The sequence below is a fragment of the Carcharhinus amblyrhynchos genome, chromosome 15 (assembly GCF_965287045.1).
Source record: "Carcharhinus amblyrhynchos chromosome 15, sCarAmb.v2.hapA, whole genome shotgun sequence".
Taxonomy (NCBI): domain Eukaryota; kingdom Metazoa; phylum Chordata; class Chondrichthyes; order Carcharhiniformes; family Carcharhinidae; genus Carcharhinus; species Carcharhinus amblyrhynchos.
The window spans coordinates 76,741,087-76,761,228 of NC_137338.1; the positions used below are offsets into that span (position 1 = coordinate 76,741,087).

At 52.3% G+C, this 20,142-nt stretch overlaps 1 protein-coding gene across 1 annotated transcript in view; it reads left to right on the top strand.

The window, feature by feature from the left end:
- shroom2a (shroom family member 2a) overlaps nucleotides 1–17,734 on the top strand; it is a 214,150-nt gene extending 196,416 nt beyond the window's left edge. The window contains exons 7-10 of the mRNA XM_080204271.1: nucleotides 5,857–6,372; nucleotides 7,667–7,838; nucleotides 10,562–10,834; nucleotides 16,912–17,734. Of these exons, the coding sequence (XP_080060397.1) occupies nucleotides 5,857–6,372; nucleotides 7,667–7,838; nucleotides 10,562–10,834; nucleotides 16,912–17,181 (1,231 nt within the window). The 3' untranslated portion in view covers nucleotides 17,182–17,734. The remainder of the gene's footprint in view (nucleotides 1–5,856; nucleotides 6,373–7,666; nucleotides 7,839–10,561; nucleotides 10,835–16,911) is intronic.
- Nucleotides 17,735–20,142: the final 2,408 nt, after the last annotated feature.

Below are 20,142 nucleotides of genomic sequence, written 5' to 3' on the forward strand. Positions count from 1 at the left end.
TAAAAATGTGACAATTGGCGTCGATGCAAAGGGTAGATGTACAGGGGAAGAATAATTTGGAGGAACTAGCTTTGGAACTTAAGCTGAGAATGTTAAGTCACTGACAATGTAATGTTGGATGTTATATATTGTGTTATTTGTAAAGAGCTAGGAACTAATCGGTATATGTAAGTGTCCCAGGGGCCACATTTCGCAGCTGCACATGAGACGGGTGTGGTGTGTGACAGAACCAGTTTAAAACGGTCCTTTATTGTACAAGACATGGTAACACAGTGGTTAGCACTGCTGCCTCACAGCGCCAGGGACCTGGGTTCAATTCCTGTCTTGGGTCCCTGTCTGTGCAGAGTTGGCACATTCTCCCCATGTCTGCGTGGGTTTCCTCCCAAGATGGGCGGGTTAGGTTGATTGGTCATGCCTAGGGGGGTTAGTAGGGTAAGTACATGGGGATGGGGGCCTGGGTGGGATTGTTGTTGGGGCAGACTTGATAGGCCAAACAGCTTCCTTCTGCACTGTAGGAATTCTATGGGCAGCATGGCGAGTTAGGATTAGAGTCCTGATCTTTCCAAGCTTAGAGTAGTTTTTGCCAACATTTGCTAAGAGTACAGAGAAGTGGGAAAGATTGTCATGGAGATGGACAGACAAAGGTTAATGTGAGGGTCTCAGGGAAGGAGCAGTGGCTGCAGTCAGTGTCTCACTCGAGTCTTGGTCTTTAGGCTAAAGGATAAAGAGTATTTGGCATTCAGGAGTAAATACAGCTTTTGATGGCATGAGTTACCTGGGCCCGCCACTGGACTGAATCCCTCCCTCAGGACAGTGATGTGGAGAGACTGGAGAAGCTGGGATTGTTCTCTGAGAGCAGAGATGGCTAAAGAGGAGATTTAATTGAGGTGAACAAAACCCTGATGGGTTTTAACAGAATACTCATTGAATCCCCACAGTGCAGAAGGGGGCCATTCAGTGCTTTGAGTCTGCACCGACCACAATCCCACCCAGGCCCCTATCCCCCTCACACCCTACATTTACCCTAGCTAGTCCCCTGACACTAAGGGGCAACTTTTAGCACGGCCAATCCACCTAACCCGCACATCTTTGGACCCCGGGAGGAAACCGGAGCACCCGGAGGAAACCCACGCGGACACGGGGAGAATGTGCAGACTCCGCATGGGCAGTGACCCGAGCTGGGAGTTGAACCCAGGTCCCTGGTGCTGTGAGGCAGTGGTGCTAACCACTGTGCCACCGTGCTGCACGAGAAACCTAGCAGCAGTCAGTGAATAGAGGATTATCAATAATTGACCATGGAATCGGAGGGAGGAGATGTGGATGTTATATCCAAGGTTGGAACAAAACATCACTACATGAAGGAGGCATAAGAATGTATTGTGACAGAAAATGAGGGAACCAGTATCATTGAGACATAGAATTCCAGTAGTGCAGAAGGAGGCCATTTGGCCCATTGAGTCTGTACCAACTCCCTGATAGAGTATCTTATCCAGGCCAACTTGCGCCTTAGCCCCATATACTTACCAGGCTACACATCTCGGGACACTAAGGGGTACTTTAACAATAGGGGTCCACATACTTAATTCTGTTCCTGAGGTGTCAAATAGGGAAGCTTCTTTAATTTAGGGATTACAATGAGTCCTACTTTCACAATTGATGAAGGCAATGTGTGGCTGAGGCTCAGAGAGTGCCAGGTTCGACCCCTTATTCAGTTAGCCGGTCTCTGGAAGGTCAGACAATGGCCTTCCTGCGGAAGGACTTGGGCAGGTTAGGAGAGTGGGCAAGGAAGTGGCGGATGGAATGCAATGTGGAAAAGTGTGAGGAAGGCGGAATAGAGGCGTAGATTATTCTCTAAATGGAGAAATGCTTAGCAAATCGGAAACACAAAGGGATTTTGGAGTCCTTGTTCAAGGTTCTCTTAAGGTTCAGGTTCAGTCGGCAGTTAGGAAGGCAAATGCAATGTTGGCATTCATGTCGAGAGGGGCTAGAATACAAGAGCAGGGATGTACTTCTGAGGCTGTGTAAGGCTCTAGTCAGACCCCATCTGGAGTTTTGTGAGCAGTTTTGGGTCCTGTATCTAAGGAAGGATGTGCTGGCCTTGGAAAGGGTCCAGAGAAGATGTACTCTGGAATGAAGAGCTTGTCGTATGAGGAATGGTTGAGGACTCTGGGTCTGTATTCATCGGAGTTTAGAAGGACGAGGGGGGATCTTATTGAAACTTACAGGATACTGCGAGGCCTGGATAGAGTGGACATGGAGACGATGTTTCCACTAGCAGGAAAAACTAGAAGCAGAGGATGCAACCTCAGGCTAAAGGGATGATCCTTTAAAACAGAGATGAGGAGGAATTTTTTCAGCCAGAGAGTGGGGAATGTGTGGAACTCTTTGCCGCAGAAGGCTGTGGAGACCAGGTCATTGAGTGTCTTTAAGACAGAGATAGATAGGTTCTTGATTAATAAGGGGGTCAGGGGTTATGGGGAAAAGGCAGGAGAATGGGGATGGGAAAAATATCAGCCATGATTGAATGGTGGGGCAGATTCGATGGGCCGAGTGGCCTAATTCTGCTCCTATTATGATCTTAAAGCCTTTGGGAAGTGGGGAGAAAGAGACAGCTAACAGTCTCACTCACATCGTCAGTTAGTATTCCCTTCTGGTAAGTTCACGTATGTGCGCACAGGGTGCGTACAGCAATGGACTGCAGTGCGATGCCCCATAAGGTTGAATAACCGAGGGACACTTGAAATTGCACATGGAGTGAGTTGTGGTATTCTGGATGGGGAGTGTCGGGGATCTGTTAGCTCCAAACAGGAGGTACAAAAACCTTTTCAATATTACTAATTAGGCCTCAACCTGAGTGTTGTAGCCAACCCTGGGTCCCACACTTTAGGGCGGAGATAAAGGCCTTTAGTTTTAAAGTTTATTTATTAGTGTCACAAATAGGCTTGCATTAACACTGCAATGAAGTTACCACACTCGACACCTATTAGGGTACACGGAGGGAGAATGTAACCCGCACATCTTTGGGAGGAAACCGGAGCAAACGTGCGGAGTCAAGGGGAGAACATGCAAACTCCGCACAGACAGTGACCCGAGCCGGGAACTGAACCCGGGTCGCTGGCGCCGTGAGGCCAGCAACGCTAACCGCTGGGCCACCGTGCCGCACCTTTGAAGAGGTCCAGGAGAGATTTACTGGGTTGGTACCTGTAGAGACCCGATAAGGTGCCCCAGAGTTGGTTGAGGGGGATCTGAAAGAGGTGTTCGACGTTACGGAAGAGTTCGATAGAGTGAGTGAGGAGAAGGTGTTTGTATTGTCAGAATGGTTGTTGAGCAGAGGGTAAACGAAGGCAGCTTTTATTCACACAGCAAGTTGTTTTAAAATGATTTCACGGCATGTGGCTGGGACTGGAAGTCTACAAGACACAACGGTAGAGGCACAATGGGCCTGTGCTACTTGGTTCGATGAGTGAAGGGAATTTTATTGTTTCTCAGCTTCTTGAGGCTGCAACGTAATGGCAGTGCCCATCCTTATTTTAGGATTTGAGGCTCCAGCCTTGTGCCAGACATCAAATTCAGACAGTATTTCCGGTGATGTAAAGGTTAGACTTCCCAGACGGCCCAGGACAGCCTGTTTGGTTTTTGATTTTTATCTGGTGTTTTAAACCGAGATCTTTTGACAACGTGACCTTCCCACAGTCCGTCTCTCTCTCTCAGTGATGCGCATTACAATGGCAGAGGAGGAGACCCCTACGGTCCACAAGAGAAGCAACTTGAGTTAGTTAAAAGCAAAATACTGCAGATGCTATAATCTAAAAATACATCTCAGTATTCAGATTCCAGCATCCACCGTATTTTTGCTTTTATTCCTGTTCTTTCAGTAGTTTGTCTTATGCCCACTGGGGATGGTAACTCTTAGCAGGGCAGCACTCCCTCGATCCTGCAGTGAAATGTAAGCAAGGAGTTCAAGTAGGCCGCACAGTGGTTAGCACGGCTGCCTCACAGCGCCAGGGACCCAGATTTGACTCTCAGCTCGGGTCACTGTTAGTGTGGAGTTTGCACATTCTCCCCGTGTCTGCGTGGGTTTCCTCCGGGCGCTCCGGTTTCCTCCCACGGTCCAAAGATGTGCGGGTTAGGTGCACTGACCAGGCTAAATTGACCCTAGTGTCAGGGGGGACTAGCAGGGTAAATGAGGGTGACAGGGATAGGACCTGGGTGGGATTGTGGTCGGTGCAGACTTGATGGGCCAAATGGACTCCTGCTGCCCTGTAGGGATCCCATGGTCTTAGAGCATCTGTTAAGAGAGAATAGAGCCAATGTTTCAAGTCTTTCATTAGAGCTCTGACGAGGAATAGTCTAGACTCGAAACGTGGACTCTATTCTCTCTTCACAGATGCTGTCGAACTTGAGTTGTATTGTCAATTCCCTCAAGCAGTGTTTGCCAACAAAACCTGACCCTCAGTGACACCGGGCCATGTGGCCAGTACCTGGGCCGAGAGAGAGAGATTTTAACTGCAAACACAAAGCCCACCCAGCAGAACAGGAGCCAATTGTGGGCAGCCTGATGGCTGAGTGATTAGCACTGCTGCCTCACAGCGCCAGGGACCCCGGTTCGATTCCCGGCCTGCATTAACACTGCAATGAAGTGGCTATGAAATCCCCTTAGTCGCCACACTCCGACGCCTGTTTGGGTACGCTGAGGGAGAGTTTAACATGGCCAGTGCATCTAACCTGCACATCTTCTGGACTGTGGGAGGAAACCGGAGCACCCGGAGGAAACCCACGCAGACACTGGGGGGGGGGGGGGGGGAATGTGCAGACTCCACACAGACAGTGTCCCAAGCCGGGAATCGAACAGTCCAAAGATGTGCGGGTTAGGTGCGTTGGCCGTGCTAAATCATCCCTTAGTGTCCCGGGATGTGTCGGTTCAAGGGATTAGTGGGGTAAATGTGTGGAGTCGTAGGGATAGGAACTGGGGTAGGATTGTTGCTGGTGTATTCAATGGGCTGAATGGCCTCCCTCCTGCACAGCGTGGGGTTTCTATGATTCTGCGGCTCGCCACTCGGAGCTGCATCCCTCTGACAGGTGACGGGTAAATAAACCTGTTGGACTATAACCTGGCGTCGCGAGACTCCTGACTGTGTTCACCCCAGTCCATCGCTGGCATCTCCACATCGTTGACGTGGGCCAGCTCCATAGTTGGGAGAGAGTAAACGTGCGGCAGGCGTTGTAGAACCACACTGGGATTGTCTCACACTCCTCAGCAGCTACCTATCGACCGAGAGGCGGTGTTTAAGTAGCTGCCAAACCACGTTGGGTTGTGTGTTGCTCCGTTGTGTGTTGTCAGTGGGTGAGGCTTGGGAGCAGGAATGCTAGGCAAGACGTTTGTACCTGCAGCTCTTTCCCCCTGAGTAACCGAGCCTTCTTTTCGCTCGAGGTATCCTTTCAGGCCAACGGGTGGGTTGAGTTGGCCGCGCCTTTTTCACCGCTCTCGCTCACTCTCGCCAATGGCCATCCAGGGACACTGTAATCGCTTGTTGTCACGTCCCACCAGCCTCCTGCCCAGAACGACTGTTCGGACTTAGCAGCGAGTCACGGCGAGGGAGGTCACGTTTGCGAGGCCTTTTTTTTGTCTGTTGGCTTTACGCCTTTGAGAAGGGTTTGTGCGGATTGCTGGCGATTGGTGCCAAAGCAAACCAGGCAACCGCCCACAACCGGGTTGGCCACCCCCCCCCTCTCTGAGTGATCCTTCACGCCACTGTTTGCGTACGACCTCCCCTGCACCCCCCAACCCCCCCCCCCCCTCCCGCCGGGCCGCCTCCTCCTCTCCCCGAGCTAAGAGATGCTTTTTATCCTCGACAGGATCGAGAAAGTGACGGAGAACAACACGACGGTCAAGAAGGTGCCGATAAAAATCGTCCGGTCGGAGAGCCGGACGGAGAAGGAGAGCCGGCACAACCTCCTGAACAGCGTGGACCCGGCGGGCTTCGCCGACCAGGAGCGGGCGGAGCGCATCGGCACCTGCCGGCGCCCTTACTCCCTCTTTGCGGCCTACTCCAGACAGGAGGCCGGCCTGAGCGCCGGGCCGGCTCAGGAGGCGGCAGCCGGCAGCGCGGGGGGGAGCGAGGAGCCGTCTCCCGGCTGCGGGAAGGCGACGGAGAGGAGCGCCGAGGACGCCAAGTCGGAGGAACTGGCCAGGGAGATCGTCGACAAGGACCGCTCCCTGGCCGACATTTTGTATCCGAACTCCAAGATGAAAACCACCATGGATTTGATGGAAGGAATATTCCCCAAAGACGACGCCTTTTTGCAGGAAGCGCAACAACGCAGGAAACTGCTCCCCAGTCGATCTTATTCACCCAAGCTGACGGAGGAAAGGTAAGGACGTGGATTAATCCCTACCGCGCAGGAGGGGAGGCCATTCAGCCCATCGAGTCTGCACCGAGCGCAGCCCCAGCCTATCCCCATAACCTCATGCATTTGCCCCAGCTAGCCCCCCTGGCACTGAGGGGCAGTTTACCGTGGCCAATCCACCTACACGCGCACCTTTGGACTGCGGGAGGAAACCGGAGCGCCCGGACGAAACCCACGCAGACACGGGGAGGATGTGCAAACTCCGCACGGACAGTGACCCGAGCCGGGAATCGAACCCGGGTCCCTGGCACTGAGAGGCAGCGGCGCTAGTCACTGTGCCGCCCACATTAATAGCGAGCAGCTCGGAAAGTTCACGTGCAGGAGTTACTCGAGGCTTCAGAACTCACTGAACTTTATTCCGTTGGGATGTGGGCATTGCTGGCAGTGTTCGGGAATTTATTGGCTTCTCATGAAAACATCGGGATAGCAGATTTTACGCAATGGCCTTGATTGGCTGTCTATGCGGAGTTTGCACATTCTCCTCGTGTCTGCGTGGGTTTCCCCTGGGTGCTCCATTTTCCTCCCACAGTCCAAAGATGTGTGGTTTAGATGGATTGACCATGCTAAATTGCTCCTTAATGTCCAAAGATCATACAGTACAGGAGGAGGCCATTTGGCCCATTGAGCCTGCACTGCCCACAATCCCACCCAGGTCTTGTTCCCGCAACACCCACGCACTCACCCTGCGAATCCCCCTATCACTAGGGTCAACTTAGCACGGCCAATCAACCTAACCCACACATCTTTGGCGTGCGGGAGGAAACCGGAGCACCCGGAGGAAACCCACGCAGACACGAGGAGAATGTGCAAAACTCCGCACAGACAGTGGCCCGAGGCTGGAATCGAACCCGGGCCCCTGGCGCTGTGGGGCAGCAGTGCTGACCACTGTGCCGCCGTGCTGCTAGATGGATTGGCCACACCAAGTTGCCTCTTTCTGCCCTAGGAAGGGGGTCGGGCCTGGTTGGGATGGTGGTCGGTGCAGACTCGATGGGCTCTTTCTGTGGGGTTCTGTGGATCCTCTGAACAGACTAAGCGCTTAAGAAGGCAGCGGTGATTTCTCTAATTCTCACTGCTCCTTCTGAGTGTCTCAGACACACGTGGCTGGCCCCAGTTCTTGGTCAGGACTACAGCAACCCAGGGTAAACGTCTGCCCGCCGCGAGCTAGCGGAGTGCTGGGGCCCCCGAGTGACTGAGGAGAAAGACTAGCTGCTTCCCGCTTGTGGTGACCTCTCTTTTTGTCCTGTGTCTCACCCACCAGGGAGGAAGAGATCCCGCCCATCGGAGCCTCCCTCACCACCAGCTCCACCTACTACAGCACGTCCGCCCCCAAGGCTGAGCTGCTGAACAAGATGAAGAACATGCAACAGCAGATGGAGGAAGAGGAGGAGGAATCGGAGGACGAGCTCAACCACGACCTGACGGAGAAGAAGGTAATTTACCTGCTCATTCATTCACCAACGCGGGGCTGGGACCTCTGCTTAGAGTAGAGTGCAGCTGCTAAAACTGCCTGGTATGCCCGCATCCTGTTGGGAATTTTTGGGATGTGGTCATCGCTGGCAGGCCGGGAATTTTATTGTCTCCTTATTGTACCGGGAAACTAACATCGGGGTAGCAGGGTTAACACAATGGCTTTGATTGACTGTGCGGAGTTTGCCCATTCTCCTCGTGTCCGCTTAGAATAAAGTGCAGTCCCTGGTGTGTCCACATCCTTGCTTGTGGGAGATCTCTGGAATGACTTGAGCTGATACTGCATTGAGAAAGCGTTGTTTAAAAGGTTTAAAGTTAAAGTTTACTTACTTATTAGTCACTCAATGACTTGAGCTGATATTGCATTGAGAAAGCATTGTTTAAAAGGTTTAAAGTTAAAGTTTACTTACTTATTAGTCACTCAATGACTTGAGCTGATACTGCATTGAGAAAGCGTTGTTTAAAAGGTTTAAAGTTAAAGTTTACTTACTTATTAGTCACAAGTAAGGTTTACATTGAAACACTGTAATGAAGTTACTGCGAAAATCCCCTAGTCCCCACACTCTGGCGCCTGTTCGGGTCAACGCACCCTAACCCAGCACGTCTTTCGGACTGTGGGAGGAAACCGGAGCACCCGGAGGAAACCCACGCAGACACGGGGAGAATGTGCAAACTCCACACAGACGGTGACCCAAGCCGGGAATCGAACCCGGGTCCCTGGCGCTGCGAGGCAGCAGTGCGAACCACCCTAAATTTAAAACAGAAGTTGAAGGTTCCTGTTTGGAATAAAGACGTTACGTACAGCGGCATCTAGATCACTACTTTTAAAAAGCTGTTTCTTTTCTGAATTGGGAGTCTCAGCAAGTGATCTCAGGTTGTTTTAAAATGATGTGTTTTGCATCGAATTTATAGCACTGAGGCAGACCATTCAGCCCACGTAGTCTGTGTCTGTATTAATGCTGTTCCTGAACTCCTCTCATTTCACCCAAGCAACATATCCTATTCCTTTCTCCTTCATATACTCAACTTTAAACACATCTTTGATTTAATTTATTATTGTCACATGTATTAGCATACAGTGAAAAGTACTGTTTCTTGCTGGCGATACAGATAAAACATTCCATTCATAGAGAAGGAAAGGAGAGAGTGCAGAATGTAGAGTTACAGTCATAGCTAGGGTATAGAGAAAGATCAACTTAATGCAAGGTAGGTCCATTCAAAAGTCTGACAGCAGCAGGGAAGAAGCTGTTCTTGAGTTGGTTGGTACGTGACCTCAGACTTTTGTATCTTTTTCCTGATGGAAGAAGGTGGAAGAGAGAATGTCCGGGGTGTGTGGGGTCCTTAATTATGCTGGCTGCTTTGCCGAGGCAGTGGGAAGTGTAGACAGAGTCAATGGATGGGAGGCTGGTTTGCGTGATGGATTGGGCTACATTCACAACCTTCTGTAGTTTCTTGCGGTCTTGGGCAGAGCAGGAGCCCATACCAAGCTGTGATACAACCAGAAAGAATGCTTTCTATGGTGCATCTGTAAAAGTTGGTGAGACCTCAACTGTGATAGAGCATTCACAAATCCAGAATGCCAGGATATCCCTTGCAGATGGGAGCTGGTGTCTTCTTTAACATTGTGTGGGGGGGGGCGGAGGGGAGGCAGTGAGGGTCAACACTCCTGAGTCTCGATGGGCTGCAGCCTGTCCCATCTGCGTGTGACGGATGGCAGAAGCCTGGTGTCGAGCCAGCGTGACTCTGCGGTGGGTCAGAGCTGGGTAAGCAGTGCGCGGCTACCCATTTGCCTTGTTTCAGTACGCTGTGTAAGTGGCTAAACTCTCGCTGGGACCTCATGCGGCATGGTGACACGGTGGTCTCACAGCGTCGGGGATCTGGGTTCGATTCCCGGCTTGGGTCACTCAGTAGCCTGATCCTGCTTTCTCCCCATAATCTTTGACCCCATTCGCCCCGAGTGCTGTATCCAGCCGCCTCTTAAATACATTCAACATTCCGGCATCGACCACTTCCGGTGGTAATAAATTCCATGGAAGGGTCACAAGGATTTGAAATGTTAGCCGCTCTACTCTCTCCACGGACACTGCCAGACTGGCTGAGTTTTTCCAGCATTTTCTGTTTCGATTTCCGTTCTCCTGCATCCACAATGTTTTGCTTTAATTTGAGGTTGTGGGACCACTGTCTTGGTGTTTCACAGAATCCCCCGGGGAGGTGTTTTTTTCCTTTCATTTGAAACCTATTCAGGTGAGGTTTTAAGGGGCGTCTGGACATATCTGTAAATAGGATGGGAATAGAGGGAAGGGCAGGGGGTTTGTTTGCAGCACAGTGGTTAGCACTGCTGCCTCCCAGCGCCAGGGTCCTGGGTTCGATTCCCGGCTTGGGTCACTGCCTGTGTGGGGTGCGCACATTCTCCCCGTGTCTGCATGGGTTTCCTCTGGGTGCTCCGGTTTCCTCCCACAGTCTGAATGGCGTTGGGTGCATTGACCCGAACAGGCGCCGGAGTGGGGCGACTAGGGGAATTTCACAGTAACTTCATTGCAGTGTTAATGTCAGCCTTACTTGTGACGAGTAAATAAATAAAACTTGAGTTCAGACAGGCAGCGTGGTTGGTGCAGGCTCTGAGTTCCCGTGCTGTAATTTTCTTTTGTTCCCTTTATCCAGTTGTGCTCTTGTCTTCCTCCCACAGCAGGAACTGATCGACAGTATAAGTAAGAAGCTGCAGGTCCTCCGCGATGCCCGGGAGAGCCTACAGGATGACATCCAGGCCAACAACCTCCTGGGGGACGAGGTGGAGGCCTTCGTCAAAGACGCCTGCAAGCCCAACGAGTTTGAAAAGTTCCGAATGTTCATCGGCGACCTGGACAAGGTGGTGAACCTCCTGCTGTCCCTTTCCGGGCGGCTAGCCAGGGTGGAGAATGCCCTCAACACGCTGGAGGAGAGCGCCTCTCCAGATGAGCGGGTACGTGGTTCCATGCCTTCCCAACTTGTTCAAGGGCACCAGGCAGGAAAGAATTACAAGAGCACCAGCGGCGTGGTATAGTGCGGTGGTTATGATACCGGGCTAGTCGGCCAGGGTCTGGGCTGATACATCACGGAATGGAATCCCTACAGTGCAGAAGGAGGCCATTTGGCCCATCGAGCCTGCACTGACCACAATCCCACCCAAGCCCTACCCCACTAATATTTACCCCACTAATCCCTCTGACGCTAAGGAGCAGTTGGTCATGTCCAACGCACCCAACCCGCACGTCTTTGGACTGTGGGAGGAAACTGGAGCACCCGGAGGAAACCCACGCGGACACGGGGAGAATGTGCAGGCTCCACACAGTCAGCGACCCAAGCCGGGAATCGAACCCTGGCGCTGCGAGGCTAGCAGCTCCAAGCTCAATCTGGGCTCAGAGTGTTTGAATTCAGTCGACAAAAACCCGCAGATGAACAGTTAGGGTTAGTAAAAATGCCCACGAAGCTTTCAAATTGTCGGGAAAGATTCACCAGTGCCCTTGCGGAAGGAAAGTAGACAATCCCAGTCTGAGCTGTGCGTGACTCCCGTCCCACACCATTCTTCACTTCCCTGTGAGGTGGCCTTTGACTTGTTACAGTGGTTAGAGGAGAATACTCAGCACCTCCTCACAGCAACACGTAAATATTGACCACACAGTTCTGGTCACATAGAAACTAGGAGCAGGAGGAGGCCATTTGGCCCTTCGAGCCTGCTGTGCCATTTATTACAATCGTGCCCAATGGTCCAACTCAGTAGCCTAATCCTGCTTTCTCCCCAGAACCATTGACCCCGTTCACCCCAAGTGTGATATCCAGCCGCCTCTTGGAGTACTGTGTGCAGTTTTGGGCGCCGCACCTGCGCAAGGATATTTTGGCCCTGGAGGGAGTGCAGAGGAGGTTTACTAGGCTGATACCGGAGTTGAGGGGATTGAGCTATGAGGAGAGGCTGAATAAACTAGGCTTGTACTCGTTAGAGTTTAGAAGAATGAGGGGAGATCTCATTGAGACGTATAAGATGATGAATGGGATGGATAGGATAGAGGTGGAGAGACTCTTCCCGCTCAAAAAAGACAGTGGGACTAGAGGGCACAGCCTCAAGATAAAGGGGAGGCGGTTTAGAACGGAGTTGAGGAGGAACTTCTTCACTCAAAGGGTGGTGAATCTCTGGAATTCTCTGCCCGTTGAAGTGGTGGAGGCTGCCTCGCTAAATATCTTTAAGACGCGGGTTGATGGGTTTTTGATAAGCGAGGGGATTAAGGGCTATGGGGAGAGGGCGGGAAAGTGGAACTGATCCACTTCAGATCAGCCGTGATCTTATTGAATGGCGGGGCAGGCTCGAAGGGCTGGATGGCCTACTCCTGCTCCTATTTCTTATGTTCTTATGTTCTTATGTTCTTGAGTACATCCAATGTTTTGGCATCAACTCCTTCCTGTGGGAATGAATTCCACAGGCTCGCCGGGTGAAGGAATGTCTCCTCACCCCCGTCCTAAATGGCCTACCCCACACCCTCAGACAGCTCCCGAGAGGGTACAGAGGAGATTGACCAGAATGTTGTCAGGACTGGAACATTGCAGCTTTGAGGAAAGATTCGATGGGTGGGTGGGTGGGTGGGGGGTTGAGGGGGGCGGTGGGGTAGCTCACCTTGGGAAAGGCTGAGAGGATGTACAAGATTGTGAGGGGCCTGGACAGAGTGGATGAGAAGGGTCTATTAGCAGAGAGGTCCACAACCAAGGGCCATAGATTTAAAGTGATTGAATCATAGAATTCTCCAGTGCTGAAGGAGGCCATTCAGCCCATCAAGTCTGCACCGAGCACAATCCCACCCAGGCCCTATCTCCATTTTCCCATGCATCTGCCCTAACTAACCCCACACCACCCCCCCGCCAACACCAAGGGACAGCTTAGCATGGCCAATCAACCTAACCGACACATCTATTGATAGAAAGATTAGGGGGGGAATAATTTCACTTGGAGGGTGGAAGGGTTCTAGAACTTTTTAAGTTTATTTATTGTCAGGAGCAAGGCTTACCTTAACACTGCAATGAAGCTACTGTGAAAATCCCCGAGTCGCCACACTCCGGTGCCCGTTCGGGTAACACTGTGGGAGGATTCAGCACGGCCAATGCACCCTAAACCAGCACGTCTTTCAGACTGTGGGAGGAAACCGGAGCACCCGGAGGAAACCCACGCAGACATGGGGAGAATGTGCAGACACCACGCAGTGACCCAAGCCGGGTTCCTGGCACTGAGGCAACAGTGCTAACCACAGTGCCACCGTGCTGCCCCCTGCTGAAAGGATGGCAGAGGCAGACGCGCACTACTTATTGAAAAGGTGTCTGGACGAGCACCTCAAGTGCAATAACCAGCAGTGCTGCAGACCACATGTTGGAAAATGGGATTGGGCTGGGAGGGATTAGGATGGGAGGGATTGGGATGGGAGGGATTAGGATGGGAGGGATTGGGATGGGAGGGATTAGGATGGGTGGGATTGGGCTGGGAGGGATTGGGATGGGAGGGATTGGGATGGGAGGGATTGGGCTGGGAGGGATTGGGATGGGAGGGATTGGGATGGGTGGGATTGGGCTGGGAGGGATTAGGATGGGTGGGATTGGGATGGGAGGGATTGGGATGGGCGGGATTGGGCTGGGAGGGATTGGGATGGGCGGGATTGGGCTGGGAGGGATTGGGATGGGCGGGATTGGGCTGGGAGGGATTGGGCTGGGAGGGATTGGGCTGGGAGGGATTGGGCTGGGTGGGATTGGGCTGGGAGGGATTAGGATGGGAGGGATTGGGCTGGGAGGGATTAGGATGGGCGGGATTGGGCTGGGAGGGATTGGGATGGGAGGGATTGGGCTGGGAGGGATTGGGATGGGAGGGATTAGGATGGGAGGGATTGGGCTGGGAGGGATTGGGATGGGAGGGATTGGGATGGGAGGGATTGGGATGGGAGGGATTGGGATGGGCGGGATTGGGCTGGGAGGGATTGGGCTGGGAGGGATTGGGCTGGGTGGGATTGGGCTGGGAGGGATTAGGATGGGAGGGATTGGGCTGGGAGGGATTAGGATGGGCGGGATTGGGCTGGGAGGGATTGGGATGGGAGGGATTGGGATGGGTGGGATTGGGATGGGAGGGATTGGGATGGGAGGGATTGGGATGGGAGGGATTGGGCTGGGAGGGATTGGGCTGGGAGGGATTGGGATGGGAGGGATTGGGATGGGAGGGATTGGGCTGGGAGGGATTGGGCTGGGTGGGATTGGGCTGGGAGGGATTAGGATGGGTGGGATTGGGCTGGGAGGGATTGGGCTGGGAGGGATTGGGATGGGTGGGATTGGGCTGGGAGGGATTGGGCTGGGAGGGATTGGGATGGGTGGGATTGGGACGGGAGGGATTGGGACGGGTGGGATTGGGCTGGGCGGGATTGGGATGGGAGGGATTGGGATGGGTGGGATTGGGCTGGGAGGGATTGGGACGGGCGGGATTGGGATGGGCGGGACAGGGATCGGGCCAGGCGGGATAGGGCTGGGTGGTTTGTTTTACAGCTGGCGCAGACAATGTGGCCTCTTCCCGTACACTTCCTGGGATTCAGTGACACACTCAAAGTCTGATCACTTGCGTAACAATCTGTACTTTGCGGTGTACAGTGACCTGATCCGTTCAGCCGCTGAATCATTTGCTGTGTTAATGTGACCTAATATTACGTAACAACTCCAGTTATTCCAGAGACTCGGACAGAGTTTGTATTCCAGGCATCTCGACATTGAAAATAATTGTTTCCTTTTAGTCCTAGACCGGGGGGGGGGTAAAGGTGATGCTGACTTTTCCAGTTACAGAGATTCCGAAATCTGCCGTCCTTGCAGATTCCCTAGTTAATGCTGACTGTCAGAATTAGGAAGGTGAAAGCACTTACATTTATATAGCGCCTAAAGCCATTCCAACACATTTTGAAACCAGTGAAATACTTTTCTCACCCCGGTTGTAACGTACTGAGCTGCAGCAGCTGATCTGCACACAGCAAGATCCCAGCAACAGCGGGGCCAGATAATGTGCCTTAGGGGGTCATAGAATCATAGAAACCTTACAGTACAGAAAGAGGCCATTCAGCCCACCGAGTCTGCACCGACCACAATCCCACCCAGGCCCTACCCCCATATCCCTACCCCCATATCCCTACCCCCATATCCCCTACCCCCATATCCCCTACCCCCATATCCCCTACCCCCATTTCCCTACCCCCATATCCCTACCCCCATATCCTTACCCCCATATCCCTACCCCCCTATCCCTACCCCCCTATCCCTACCCCCCTATCCTTACCCCCATATCCCTACCCCATATCCCTACCCCCATATCCTTACCCCCATATCCTTACCCCCATATCCTTACCCCCATATCCCTACCCCCATATCCCTACCCCCATTTCCCTACCCCCATTTCCCTACCCCCATATCCCTACCCCCATATCCCTACCCCCATTTCCCTACCCCCATATCCCTACCCCCATATCCCTACCCCCATTTCCCTACCCCCATTTCCCTACCCCCATATCCCTACCCCCATATCCCTACCCCCTTATCCCTACCCCCTTATCCCTACCCCCATATCCCTACCCCCATATCCCTACCCCCATATCCCTACCCCCATATCCCTACCCCCATATCCCTTCCCCCATATCCCTACCCCCATATCCCTACCCCCATTTCCCTACCCCCATTTCCCTACCCCCATATCCCTACCCCCATATCCCTACCCCCATATCCCTACCCCCATATCCCTACCCCCATATCCCTACCCCCATTTCCCTACCCCCATTTCCCTACCCCCATATCCCTACCCCCATATCCCTACCCCCATATCCCTACCCCCATATCCCTACCCCCATATCCCTGCCCCCATATCCCTGCCCCCATTTCCCTACCCCATATCCCTACCCCCATATCCCTACCCCCATTTCCCTACCCCCATTTCCCTACCCCCATATCCCTACCCCCATATCCCTACCCCCATATCCCTACCCCCATATCCCTACCCCCATATCCCTACCCCCATATCCCTACCCCCATTTCCCTACCCCCATTTCCCTACCCCCATATCCCTACCCCCATTTCCCTACCCCCATATCCCTACCCCCATTCCCCTACCCCCTTATCCCTACCCCCATTTCCCTACCCCCATATCCCTACCCCCATTTCCCTACCCCCATATCCCTACCCCCATATCCCTTCCCCCATATCCCTACCCCCATATCCCTACCCCCATATCCCTACACATTTACCCACTAATCCCTCTAACCTACACATCTCAGGACACTAAGGGGCAATTCTTTTGACCAGGACACTAGGAGGAACTTGCCTGCTCTTAATAATACCGCCAGATCTTTCACGTTCACCTGAGTGGACAGACAGAGCCTTTGGTTTTAACATCGTGTCCAAAGGACACAGCTCTGACAGTGCGGGGGGCTCCCTCAGCGTGGGGGCTCCCTCAGTGGGGTGGGGGGGGCTCCCTCAGTGAGGGGAGCTCCCTCGGTGCGGCACCCCCTCGGTGTGTGGGGCTCTCTCAGGGCAGCACTCCCTCAGCGCGGCGCTCCCCCTCGGTGCGGCGCTCCCTCTCGACACCATGCCCCCCTCTGGGCACCGCACTCCCCGTGACACCAGAACCACAGCAATGTGGCTGATTCTCCACTGCCTCTCCAAGCGCACCTAGAGATGGACAGTAAATGGTGGCCAGCCAGCAGTTCCCACTTCCAATGAATAAAAGAAATAGGGAGCTGAATTTGGAACGAGGTTTCGAGACCCGTCCTGTTGAGAGTTTCTTCACAGTAGCGCCAGTATTTACCCTGTTTCTGTGCGGGAATGAGTGGGGCAAGGCTTCATCCTGTATTTAGATAGAGGTGATAGCTGGCTTGGGTCACTGTCTGTGTGGCGAGCAGGGGAATTTCACAGTAGCTTCATTGCAGTGTTAATGTACTTGTGACTAATAAATAAATAACATTTTAAACTTTCCTGTTTTTTTTTTCTCCCCCCCTCCCCGTCCCGCAGAGGACCCTCACTCAGAAACAGAAGCTGCTGATCAGGCAGCATGAGGACGCCAAGGAGCTGAAGGAGAACCTGGACCGGAGGGAGCGGGTGGTGTTTGAGATCCTCTGCAGCTACCTGACGGACGAGCTGCTCCAGGACTACGAGCACTTTGTGAAGATGAAGTCGGCCCTCATCATCGAGCAGCGGGAGCTGGAGGACAAGATCAAACTGGGCGAGGAGCAGCTCAAGTGCCTGCTGGAGAGCCTGCCCCTCGATGGCAAGCTCAAGTAGGAGGAGCCGGAGAGTGTGTGTGTGTGTGTGTGTGTGTGGGGGGGGATAACTCTTGACTGGGCGCTGAGCCAGCGAGCGAGGGCATGGGTTCTCCCCTCTCTTTGTCAGTGTGTGTGTGTGTGTGTGTGGTATAGCTGGATCTGTCCACTTGGGAAGAGCTGAGCGTGCGAGGAATGGCTGGGAAGAATCGGAGGCAGCGAGTCTGGACTTGGAGTGTCCTTTGCAGGACTGAGTTCTGTCACGTTGAACATTTAATGTTGTTAAACTGCTGGATGTTTTAGCCTCACGGGGGTTCTATCTGCTGCCGCACCGACGCTATCCACCGTCTCCTGCCAACGTGACCCTGGTTTTCTTCTTAGAATGGAAAACTTTTGACTGGTTCCGAGGAAGATTCTGACACTCTTTTCCCCAAACAGGGTTCTTTCTACTGGATATAAAACCCCGACCCGTTCTTCAAATGATGTGATAACTGGATATTCTTTTACAGAAAAAAAGAATGTGCGTTCAATTAATTTATTGTAGCAATTATTAAAATAAATAGGTGATTACAGAAGCTCGACGGCTTATTTTCGAGTCTGCTCACGGCGGGGAAGAAAAATCAGTGTCGGAAACACTCTCGCCTCTTATTTCTCAGATCTTTACACGCAAAACTGAGTGTAAAAACCCGGTGCCCGCACCTTTCGCTCAGCTGAGCCACCTTTCACAGCTGGTTGTAACCCTGAAGGTAAAACATGGGGAACCAGCCAATCCTCACACTTTGGCAGAGTTCTGCCCTTCAGCTTGGGGTAGGGTTCAACCTTGCTCAGGGATCAAAGGATTTTCAGAACTCATCAAGTAAAGTTTATTTATTAGTCACAAGTAAGGGGTGGCACAGTGGTTAGCACTGCTGCCTCACAGCGCCAGGGACCCAGGTTCGATTCCCGGCTTGGGGGTCACTGCCTGTGCAGAGTTTGCGCATTCTCCCCGTGTCTGCGTGGGTTTACTCCGGTTTCCTCCCGCAGTCTGAAAAACGTGCTGGTTAGGTGGATTGTGGCGATTTTCACAGTAACTTCATTGCGGTGTTAATGTAAGCCTTACTTGTGACTAAGAAATAATAAACTTTTAGTCATCTTGTATTCACGCTGCAATGAAGTTCCTGTGAAAATCCCCTAATCGCCCACACACTCCGGCACCTATTCGGGTAACACTGAGGGAGAATTTAGCACGGTCAATGCGCCCTAACCGGCACATCTTTCAGACTGTGGGAGGAAACCGCAGCACCCGGAGGAAACCCACGCAGACACGGGGAGAATGTGCAAACTCCACAGACAGCGACTCAAGCCGGGAATCGAGCCCAGGAGAAAGGATGATAGGGTCAGAGGAGATTAGTGGGGACCAGTTGACCAAACTGCGGGTTCCTGTGCCCAATCAAGGTAAGCTTTGATTTCATTCGGAGCTTTGCAGAGATTATCCCTCCAATATTTCACTTCATCAGATTTCACTGGTGAGATAAAATTACAATCGAGCTTTTGCAACAGGCGTGTTTTCAGCCAGTGAATTTCCCAAGGTGCGTTTTGGAGTGGCTGTGTGGTCAGTAAAGGTGCTGTGCTCCAGGAAGGAGTGCGGCCAACCCAGGGCGGCCATTTTGAGTGATGGGATTGGTTGGATATGTTGACGTGATGGCGATTTGGGACTCGCCGCTCTCCTTCAGTGAAGCAGAGGTAAGAAACCAAATCTGTTCTTCCCCTATCAATACGGGCGTGCGAGAAAAATCACCACGAGTGACAGGGAGGGTAACCTGCAGCTGGTGTCACATTGGCGAAGGAGGTGATTTCATAGAAGTGTTCAAATGTGTGAGGTGGATTAAAGGAAGAGAAAAACTTCCGCTGAGAGGTGGAGGGTGAGAAACCAAAGGACAGATTGGTAGACTGAAGCAGGGCAGGACTTAGTTAATCAGAAGGCAGTGGGGAGAGTTACAGAACAAAGAGATCTAGGGGTATGTGTTCATAGCTCTTTGAAAGTGGAGTCACAGGTGGACAGAGAGTTGAAGAAGACATTCGGCATGCTTGGCTTCATTGGTCAGAACATTGAATCCAGGAGTTGGGACGTCTTGTTGAACTTGTACAAGACATTGGTAAGGCCATACTTGGAATACTGTGTACAGTGCTGGTCACCCTATTATAGAAAGGATATGATTAAACTAGAAAGAGTGCAGGAAAGATTTACCAGGATGCTACTGGGACTTGATGGTTTGAGTTATAAGGAGAGGCTGGATAGGCTGGCACGTGTGGCAGGGAGGGTAACTTGCAGACACATTCCCGTGTATCTTGGCATTGTGGATGGTGTGGCCTTGGGTTTGGGAGGTGCTGCCTAAGGAAGTTGCTGCAGTGCTGTTCATGAAATCTTAGTCGCACTGCCTCATCTTTGTGCCGTGGACCAGATCACCTCGTCACTTGTGAACAAAAGTTCTGATCTACAAATTAAATACTGTTTACAATTAAATCAGTTCTCAAGTTTACAAGTTCTCAAATCAAAAACTTCATTCCGCAGTATTCACTTCCAGTCCGAATTGTCCCTGGCGCAGTGAGGCAGCTGTGCCATCTGAAATGGGAATAATTTAACGTACATCGCATGCTGTGGGACTGAGGATCTGATCCAGCGACTGTGTCAAATCGTTGTCCGTTGCTGTTACCCTCAACTGACACATGGTATTGAGGCTGTTTTATAAGGAGAGGCTTTTGAGAGCGGCACAGTGGGTTAGCACTGCTGCCTCACAGCGCCAGGGAACTGGGTTCGATTCCCGGCTTGGGTCACTGTCTGTGCGGAGTTTGCACATTCTCCCCGTGTCTGCGTGGGTTTCCTCCCACAGTCTGAAAGACGTGTTGGTTAGGGTGTATTGACCATGATAAATTCTCCCTCGGTGTTACCCGAACAGGTGCCGGAGTGTGCGGACTAGGGGAATTTCACAGTAACTTCATTGCA